The 10405-nt window shown below is 49.6% G+C and overlaps 1 protein-coding gene across 2 annotated transcripts in view; it reads right to left on the bottom strand.

The window, feature by feature from the left end:
• Positions 1 to 899: 899 nt before the first annotated feature.
• Positions 900 to 10405, bottom strand: part of LOC120823104 (F-box/WD repeat-containing protein 7) — a 14000-nt gene continuing 4494 nt past the window's right edge. The window contains exons 1-13 of one of the 2 annotated variants that reach the window (XM_040183199.2): positions 9033 to 9467; positions 7271 to 7353; positions 7052 to 7187; positions 6796 to 6930; positions 6254 to 6377; positions 4918 to 5048; positions 4719 to 4832; positions 3094 to 3275; positions 2752 to 2977; positions 2580 to 2646; positions 2324 to 2467; positions 1993 to 2142; positions 900 to 1904 (exon numbers count right to left, since the gene is read on the bottom strand). In XM_040183199.2, coding sequence (XP_040039133.2) covers positions 1783 to 1904; positions 1993 to 2142; positions 2324 to 2467; positions 2580 to 2646; positions 2752 to 2977; positions 3094 to 3275; positions 4719 to 4832; positions 4918 to 5048; positions 6254 to 6377; positions 6796 to 6930; positions 7052 to 7187; positions 7271 to 7353; positions 9033 to 9071 — 1653 coding nt within the window. In that variant the 5' untranslated portion in view covers positions 9072 to 9467 and the 3' untranslated portion in view covers positions 900 to 1782. Of the gene's footprint in view, positions 1905 to 1992; positions 2143 to 2323; positions 2468 to 2579; positions 2647 to 2751; positions 2978 to 3093; positions 3276 to 4718; positions 4833 to 4917; positions 5049 to 6253; positions 6378 to 6795; positions 6931 to 7051; positions 7188 to 7270; positions 7354 to 9032; positions 9468 to 10405 lie in introns of those variants that run through there. The other variant, XM_040183198.2, reaches the window with a different exon arrangement.

Below are 10405 nucleotides of genomic sequence, written 5' to 3' on the forward strand. Positions count from 1 at the left end.
AAGTTATTAATTCAACTTCTGCAAACTAAAGCCCACAGCAGATAAACGGGTTCTGAAATGCCTCAATTAAATAAATACAATATTATTTATTAACTAGAACTCAAATCCTTTTTGAAAGAGAATAAATGTATTAATTGTACACAAATAAGAACCGTATTTGATTTTCATATTGTCCCCCTTTATAAATTGAATTATTGGACTTGAATAAATACAACCTGCACTAGTATAAATATAAGGGGATCAGAGTATTAATACATTCATTGTACTATTGAGACTAGTATTAAATCACATGTCTGCAGTTCGCCCACTAGAGGGAGCCTCCTTATAAAGAGTCAAAGTACTCTGTGGGTACAAGTACACTGCTAGTGTACAAATACAAGTGATTCAATAAAAACGTTTTGGTAGAAGAGTAAAGATATTAAAATGGACCTAAAGTGTTTTTTAAAACCACATCCGTTTTTTGTTGGTCAGTATTTTGTTTTCTTGCAATAAAGTTCATTGGAATTCAAGTTGAGAGGGATGCTCCGTTTCCATGGTAACGTAAACTACTTCCACCAATATGCTGCTCTTAGTGGAAGTACGTTGACGTGTCACAGTAAACACTTTCAATCTGGATCCCCCCCCGACAATAACACAAACACACACACGTTCTTTCCTGCTCAGGCCGAGTGATCCGTGACTTGATTAAGCTCACGTACGTACGTGTGCTGGACCTCAGTAAAGGTTAAATGATCATGTATGTTGAGCCTGTAGAGACACACACACACGTGTGTAAAAACTTGTGTACTTTACACATCTTTACCATCTTTAATAAGTCTTACATTTGAAATGTTGCCCTTTGTTGTTTCAGTAAAAACTACTTGAATGATGAGACCTTCAGAGAGTAAACAGGTCGATTGTTTTTGTAAACGCGTCTTTATTCATTCTTCTCTTTACACCAACAACGTTTCCTCATAAAAAGCTGAATATTTACATCCTCTTTGTTGTATTTACAGTATTTACAGAAAGGTCGGCCTCGCCGCCTGTTGCCATGGAGACGCATCGTCTCCTGCCTATTGGTCCAGCTGTTGCTTGGCAACGGCAGCTTGTAGGCCGGAGCGACACCCGCTGAGGGGAGTCGTTTTTAAATGGAAAAGTCGTAGGAAGATCTACGGAAGCTCAGAAGGGTCAAACACGGTTCCATTTATAGATCCAGATCGTTTTGGTTAAATGTTAAATTCAGGGATATTCCAATAATATATATATATATATATCATTTTATACACAACCAAACATTGCATATTCATATTACATACGTATGTAACATCTATAGAATATATAGAATATTGGTTTTCCGGCCAAATGACAGAAATCCCTGAAGGGCAGATTTATAATAAATAGTGAAATCTATGAAAACTACTAATGTGAATAAAAGGACCAATGACTGAATCTTGAACAACGGTTTGAAGCTTCTTGAGTTCAGTGATTTAACGTTTTCAAGAGGAAGAAATCCTCTTTACATAAAAGGTTTTTATTTTACTTTGAAAAGTTTCAGCTCCGTCGTACCGGTTCTCCCTTCAGGCCGGCGTCCGGCCCCCGAGGCGCGTCGCGACCTCACCGCCGACCTTTGAGAAGCAGCTCGACATTCGCTTCTTTTGGCTTCGGGTTTTGTCGGTTTGGCAAAAAAAAAAAAACAGTTTTTGATCCATCAAATAAAACATTCGTTTGGCACATTTGGCGTCCGGGATGTTTGTCTTTTTCTCGACGGCCAATCAGTCGCTGTTGTTGTTGTTGTCGTCGCCCTCACTCCCCCTCCTCCGGGTCGAAGTCCAGGACCAGCAGCTTGGTTTCCTCCGTCCCGTTCCTGCTGCCGGCGGCGCAGACCAGCCGCGTGTCGGACGCTCTGATTCGCCACACCACGCCACCTGACCGGGGAACACAGACACGTGATTGGTCGGGACTCTGAAGAACTCGGACTCGGAGGGCGTTTGAGGGGGGCGCGGGGGTCCGGACCTGAACCGCGGCTCTGCAGGGCCACCACGTCCCTCAGCCAGGCCCCCGTCCTCAGGTCCCACAGCTTCACCGTCCCGTCGTCGGAGCTGGACAGAACGAGACCTCTGCAGAACTGCAGACACGTGACGGCCGACTGGTGCTTGTTGGGACCTGAGGACATATAATATATAAATATATTTATGTAAAATATATTTATTATAATACATTTTTTGTGCTGAAATCAAAGATCTGAATGAGCAACGACACAAAGAAATGGCCGAGGAAAATCCTGCTGATACAATGACGTTTATTATTTTATTTCTACTATTTTTAACGTTTGGGGGGGACTCACCCTGCAGCGTGTGGAGGCACTGTCCCGTCCGGACGTCCCACACCCGGACAGTGGAGTCCGCGTTCCCGGATACGAGGACGTTGTCCCGCAGCTCCATGCCGCTGGTCAGCGACTGGTGTCCCGTCAGCGTGTGGACACACCGCCCTGTCCCCCCCCCAGAGACCACACGGGTCACTTGATGTGCGTCTCCCCTCGTGGCGAGAAGCCTCAATTATTTACGTGTCGCGTGTGGACGGAAGGGAGGAGGCGTCTTTACCCGTCTCTGCGTCCCAGACTCTGATGGAAGTGTCCAACGACCCGCTGACCACGAACGCACCGTCGAACTGCAGAGAGACCGACGACGACGCCGTCAACGAGGGAAACGCCGTCCTCTGGTGCGTGTGTGTGTGTGTGTGTGTGTGTGTGTGTGTGTGTGTGTGTGTGTGTACCTGCAGCGAGTACACCCGGTTGCTGTGTCCCTGCAGCGTGTGCAGACAGGCCTCCGTCTCGGGGTCCCACACCTTCACGTTGTAGTCGTACCCCCCCGACACCACGCGGCGCCCGTCGTACTGCACGCAGCGCACCGCCGCCACGTGGCCCGTCAGGACGTGCTCGCAGCGCCCCGTCGACACGTCCCACACGCGCAGCGTCGTGTCCCGGGAGCCCGATACCACCCTGGAGGAAGGGGGGGGGGGGGAAGTCTTTTTTTGGTTGTCATGGAAATTAAAATGCAGCAGAAAATGTTCGGCTTCCTTGACCTATTTGTGTGTGTGTGTGTGTGTGTGTGTTACCGGTTGCCGTGGAGATGCATGCAGCGCACGGTGGACGTGTGTCCGTACAGCGTGTGCACACACTCGCCGCTCTCTGCATCCCACACGCGCAGCGTCCAATCGGTGGAGCCGCTGATCACCGTGGCAACCGCCATCTGACTGCACCACACGCCGCCGGTGTGACCCGCCAGCGTCCGCAGGCACTGAGACGGAGACACGCACAAGGTCACTGTGAGGTCACTGTGAGGTCACTGCCTCGGGGCTAAAAACGGTTTCAGAGAACGAGAGACAGGTGCATTATGGGAAAGGTCGGATTGTATGGAGGCTTGAAAAAAATGTGTTGTGGTGTTTTAATTCATTTTATTTATCGAATAAAAGTGTGAGGAAAAAACAGAAACCCTGTTCTAGAAGTGATAAATATATCACATTAATTTCCGTGTGTAAATTCATAAAAAGCCTTTTCACAGAAAACACCTTTTACATCATCAATCAAACTGATTTCTAATAAAGCGCCGCAGAGCGTGTTCTTTGTGTGTGATTCTCACGGCTCCGTGTGGAGAATTCAGTTTCACCTTGAAGGTGTTGTAGTGCTGGTTGCCTTGGCAACAGTTGCAGAGACAGAGTGGGTGTGGGGGGGGGGGGGGAGGAGGGGGGAGGAGGGGGGAGAATACCGCAGCTCTGACTCAAACTCACTGTTGTGATTATCACGTCCTGCTAATCGCGGTCGTAAAGTGAGGAGCGGACGAGCGGAAACACGCCTCGTCATCCCTGCAGGCTACAGACGTGTGCGTGTGCATATGATCCACACACACACACACACACACACACAGAGAAGGGCAGGTGTAGGCGGGGGAGAAGGCAGGTGTGTCCGGTTAGAGAACGCTCAACCGAAACCACAGACGGAGCGGTGTTCTCTGCTGCAGTAGAGGCACTGAAACCACACGCACACCAGACTCCATTCACAAAAACAGAGATTTTGACGTTTCCAGTATCAGGTGGTTTGTTGGTGGTGTTGTGCGATTGCGTGACTTGTGTGTCTTAAAGGGTCGATCGGCCAAGCGCCAGGAAAGAAAGAACACAAGCGAACCGCCCGACTCCGTCCGGTGGCAAACAGATGTGGCGGCTTGTGAAAGCGTTCGAAAGTGCAAAACTAAAGACAGGAGCGCGTGGAACTGGTACACGCCTCCTTCCCCTTTAGCACACATCAGGACCCAAACTAAGAACTACTCTCAGCTCCCCCTCAGACTCACACGCGTCATGGTTTGAATCCTAATAAACCACCAGGTCATTAAAAGACGCTTTTCATTGCAAAGGAATGTTGTCTGTGACCTGATCATCAAAATAAAAGCATATTTTAATTTTAAAAACTAGGAGACAGAAGAGTGTGTGAGCGAGAAGGAAAGGTGTGAAGGCTGCATTCCATTCGGCTTCCTGCCCTTTGTCTTGTTCCGACACGTGTGTTTAAATGAATTCATTAAGGTGACACATCGACAGACAGCGTGAAAATGTTCGACCGGTCGAGGCTTCAAGCACCGACGGTGGAGCCGGGCAAATTCATATATATACATATACATATATATATATATATATATAAATAAAATGAAAACATATACTAGGATACAAACCCTGATTTGCATAATCAATACCTTTCCGGTGAGGGCGGACCAGACTTTGAGCGAGTTGTCATCGGAACCGCTGACGATGAGGTCGCCGCTGAACTGCAGACATGTGATCACGTGTTCGCCGTGACCTTTCAGCACCTGCAAGGTCACACAGTCAGATTCATAACGGCCCTCTGAGGGGTGTGAGGAGGGGGGGGGTCCCGCATCGGGTGAGTCGGCGTACCGTCGGTTCCCCCACGTCGCCCTTCCTCCAGTTGTTCTCGACGCGGTGCTGTCGGATGTAGGCGGACTTCCACTGACTGGTCGTGGCGCCCGGCCGCCTCCTGCGGCGGCTCGACGTGTGTTCTGACACACCTGAGCAGAGGAGGGGAGACGGCGTGTGAAGACCCTTCCGTCCACAACGTGTGCAAAGACAAGCTAATAGAGTTAATTACCGCAGTTATGCTAACTTTCTTTAACCGCTGTAGCATTTAGCATGGCGGAATCAGCTAGCTCGCTAACTAGCCAGCTATCCGCTAGTTGGTGAGTTAGCTTGTCCTTCTCCGAAGCAATGACCGTTCCTGTAACCGTTGTGGCACCTTAGCACGGCTGAATAAGCAAGCTAGCTAGCCAACTAGTTAGCTACCAAGCTAGCTGGCGTATCCTTCCCAGGAGCAGAGAAGGAGAAGCGACCGTTAGAATCATCATCAGCCCGCCCCATTAAACCGTTATCAACTTGCTAGCTTGCTTGCTAACGCTGTAATGCTACATCGGTTGTGGGAAAATGAGACAAACAAAGTTGTCACTCTGGTGATAATGTGTGAATGCAGCCTTGAAAACACGCTGTGAAAGAGAAAACATTGTGTTGTCAAATATCACATCTTTATAATACCTCAGTATCTCATCAGTATCGGTGTGTTTAGTGCCCACGGGTGTTAGATGTTAGCACGCTTAGCACACCTTCTTTATTTCCGTGGCTACGGCAGTAAACACAGAGACCTTTATGAAATAAATATATACATGGAATCTAATCTTCCTGACTTGTCATAGAAGCTTAAATGTTAACAGCTTCTCATGAGAGCCGGCGCAGCGCCGTGAACATCGACCGGATCCCCGCGAGGGGCCCGGCTTCATTAGTATGGCGGCGGCGCGGCGCTAACGCTAGGTAGCCTCATTGGTATGGCTGCCGGGTTGCTGGCTGTGAATCTCGGCTGACTGGCAGAACGCCCGGGGGAGACATGCGCACACACACACACACACACACACACACACACACACACACACACACAGACACACACACACAGAGCTACTGCATTGCGCTGAATGAAGGAGTGACTGACTGTCCGTGTGTGTCTCTGTGTGTGTGTGTCTCAGGCTAGAAGAGAACTGGACACCCACAGACCTCCCGCCTCTTATTTGCATCCGGTTGTTTGTGTTTTTCTCCCAGGTGGAAGAAAACAAACAAACAAACAAACATTTGTTGCTTCTCATTTTAGTGCCATAGTAACTAAAATGATTGTGGGTCCTTCACAGGAACTTGGGACTGGAATGCAGTAAAAGTACTTGAGGTGTTTGTTCACCTTCCTCGCGGCACTTCTCCCTCCACAGCAGGTTGTCCTCAGCCAGGTTCCTCCAGTAGCGGCAGGTCTGAGCGGCCTGCAGCAGGTCTCTGGGAGGCAGGAAGGTCAGCACGTAGAGAGCCAGCTGCACACGCACACACACGCACACACGCACACACGAGATCAGAACAATCACCTTTTAAAGAACATACAAATACACACAAACCCTCAGGTGAGGGAGAAGTGGTCCCATTTAAATCACTTATATTTTACAGCCATTTGTACACGTTACATTGTTACTATTATTTTGTATTTATTGTGTCATTCATTTGTTTTATTTTAATAAAATAGCAATAAAAAGATCTAGACCTTTTATTGCCATTTTATAGCATATATTTTATTATTAACTACCACTATTATACAAGAATAATTATGATAATAATGCAGTAATATTACAATCATTTTAATTGTATAGATTTATTTTTATTATTTCATTGTTATATGATAACGCTGTCTTTTCGTTGTCTTTATTGTGTGTGTGTGTGTGTATGTGTGTTGTTCACCTCCTTGGGCAGCAGGGAGATGAAGTCCCTCTGGAACTGCGGCTCGATGACCTGCATCACGTGCTTCACCTGGCCGCTCTCACACCTGTCGAGGAGCTCGTCCAGCGCCAGCAGCCTCTCTGGGCCGCTCCACGTCTATCGGGGGGGACGCACACAAACAGTCTGTCCTCGTGTGTCGTTGTTTGTGTTGTTGCGTAAGAACAGCAGCGGGAAGAAGGAATTCACGGGCGACCTCGTGTCCACAGGGGGAACTCACCTGGAAGGTGCGGAGCCAGTCCTGCAGGCCGGAGGGCGGCGGCCCCGAGGAGACACGCCGCCGCGCCGACAGCCCGCCGGCCAGCCGCAGGTCGTCGAAGGCGGGCGGCGCCGTGGCCTGAACCAAAGTGGCGGGGCTGGAGGGGGGGGCAGGTACATTAGCAGCAGAGAAAACAGACCTCACTGAAGTGCTCTTGGCGCGCGGCGGCGCCGACCTTACCTGAGGTATCCGGTGCCTTTGCAGCGCTTCTTCCCCGATGGGAAGGGACGGCCATCTGGACCGTGGTCCAACTTCCTCTTCACCTGGCGGGGGGGACAAAGACGCCGTTAGCTCTCCTGCTAAAAGCGTCCGTGTGAAAACGATTTATGGTCTCATTGAAAAACCCTGAATTCACAAAAAAAGCTTTTATTTTGGTAGTTCGAAGCTTTACAATTTTAAATTGCTTCAAGATTTTCCTCCATTTTTGACCCAAATATAAAGCCTCCAGCAGCTGCTGAGTTAAATCCCTTTTCTGGGGTTTCCCTGTATGAGGAAGCTACACTTCTCCTTCACGTTGGTAATTTAAAGCTTTTACACCGAGCTTCAGAAAATGAGGTTGTCTGAATTTGAAATCTATTTAGTAGACTTTAACCGTTTTATTCACCATGTTTAAAGCAGCTCTACGTGTTTCACAAAGTGAAGGTCTGAGGTTTTATCTGGTAGAAGCAGACTCACAATCAGAGCCTCGCGTCTCATTTGAAACCACTTTCATGGGGAACTTGTGGTTTGACGTCCTGCCGTCAAACAAACACTGATGGAGAATCTTTCACGCAATTTCTTTCCTAGATCACGGCTGGTTTTTCCCTTTGAGGGAACCAGGACGTTCTGACCCGCACGAGGCCGACGCGCTGTGTCCTTCGCGTTAACAGAGAGATGCGCCGCGAGGCCGCAGACCAACGCTGACGGCCCCCCCGCTGGCACTCACATGCGGCCCCCGAAAGACTGAGTCAGCCTGCTGCCCCCCCACACGACCCCCCCACGCTCACTGAACGGACGCAGGAATGCAGAAAATTGCAGGAATGTCACTGGTGCAGCATTGGTCAAAAATAGACACACACACACACACACACACACACACACACACACAGCATCATCACCGCCTGCACGATCCGTGTTCAGATTTTCAAAATAAAACAGGAGAAGAGTGAATATTTTCACTGGTGGGAGTGGGATTGAACCTGCGACCTCTGACCTCTGCAGCTGGTAACGTTTCGCTGCAGGGTGACAAACACTGGAGGTGTTGACGCTACTAGAGGGACCTCAGGTACACGTCTGTATGACATCACTGAAAAGATGCTCAGGACTGTGACCTCACTGTGACCGTAGAGTCGTTTACCCACAATGCACCGAGTAATATCCTTCTATTAACTAATTATTCACAGCGGAGGGAAGGAAAAGATGATTTACCGTTTTTTATCTTTTGAGTTGACTCTTAACATCAATTTGCTTTAGATACTAAAGTTTAAGTGGATTTAAATATATGTTTATTGATTTATGCCAAAATAAATGTGATATTCCTCTTTTAGTAAAGAAGCAAACACGTGAAGCTCTCTGAGGCTTTAATCGTGTGTCGTGAGCTGTGAGGTCACGTGTTTATATATAACTTTCAGCTGAATAAACGAACATTAAACATAATAAGACTTTATTACATTTTATGTAACAATCCTCTTTCAGGGAAGAGAACGACTTGGAGAAACTCATCCCAATAAGCCTCAGCGCTGCCTTGCTCATCGGCCCTGTACAGCTGATCAATAATCAATCAAATCAGAGACGCAGCTCTCTGCCGCTCGTCCGCGCGCGTGCGCGTGCGCGCGGAGGCGCTGCGCTGCCTCGTCATCCGGCGGCGCGCGAGCAGCGACCAAAACCCCCCCCGATGAAACAAACGCATCCAGACAAGCGACACGCCGACGCCCCGATCGACCGGCCGCTGATCGATACTCACTTTGTAGAAGATGAGCTTCAGGGTGCCGTAGAACCCCATGGCGGCGCGCGAGACGCAAACGCACCGCGGCGACGTCACCTGAAACAACGCGACCCGTTAATCCGGCGGAGGAGCGCGAGCCTCAACGAGCCATCGATCGGGACCAATCGATCCGATCGGGAGCGCAACGAGTCCGCGCTGAGCTCGCGCTGCTCCAGGATCCACTGAGGAGGAGCACGCGACCTCCACGAGAACACGCAGGGACATGCCTCGCTCCGGAGGGGGCGGGGGCACCGCAGTGACGCTCCCTCGTTGGCCCCGCCCCCTCTGGCTAAGTGCTAAAGGCTACATGCAAACGGCTACACTGCAAGCGTTGGAGTTGACGGCCAATCAGGTCGGTCGTACTTCACAGGTGTTTCTGATGCTGTAATCTGCATATCAGTAGCTGTCAATCACCGACCCCCCCTCAGGCTCCCTCTACCTCCCCCCCCAAACTTAAGTATTCTCATATTGTACTTAAGTACATAAGTACCAACAGTACTAATTATGGCAGAATAGCTCATTTTAGAATGTTAAATGTTATAATTCTAAACGTATTAGGCTGGTGAGGTGGAACTCAAATGAATCAGTTTGTTGCCTCAAACTCTCTTCTTCTTCTGTGGTATGCAGCCCCCCCCCCCCCCTCCCTCGGTGTGTGTGTGTGTGTGTGTGTGTGTGTGTGTGTTCTGCATTAGACCAGCTGACTCCTTCCCACACTCCACTGTGCGTGTGTGTGTTTTGAATTAACTTCTGTCAGACTGGAAACAGTGGAAACCACATCAAAGGCCAGGCGGACGGGCCGTGTGTGTGTGTGTGTGTGTGTGTGTGTGTGTGCGGGGCATGAGCTAACTGCGTTAGCCTAGCGGCGTGTGATGAATCAATAAAGAGGATCAGAGGAATGTGTGAAGGATTGATTTTCAGCAGATGATGTTTCATCTCTGAGTAGAAAGTGAGGAACGGCTGCTCACGCCTCCTCCTCCACCTCCTCTTTCTCCCCCATACCTCCAGCTCTCCTCCTCCAGCTCCTTTCTCCCCCACTACCTCCAGCTCACCTCCCTCCTCCTCCTCTTTCTCCCCCACTACCTCCAGCTCTCCTCCCTCCTCCTCCTCTTTCTCCCCCACTACCTCCAGCTCTCCTCCCTCCTCCACCTCTTTCTCCCCACTACCTCCAGGTCTCCTCCCTCCTCCTCCTCTTTCTCCCCCACTACCTCCAGCTCTCCTCCCTCCTCTTCTCTCTCCTCCACCTCCTCTTTCTCCCCAATACCTCCAGCTCTCCTCCCTCCTCTTCTCTCTCCTCCACCTCCTCTTTCTCCCCAATACCTCCAGCTCTCCTCCCTCCTCTTCTCTCTCCTCCA

This window comes from Gasterosteus aculeatus, chromosome 7 (assembly GCF_964276395.1).
Source record: "Gasterosteus aculeatus chromosome 7, fGasAcu3.hap1.1, whole genome shotgun sequence".
Taxonomy (NCBI): Eukaryota; Metazoa; Chordata; class Actinopteri; order Perciformes; family Gasterosteidae; genus Gasterosteus; species Gasterosteus aculeatus.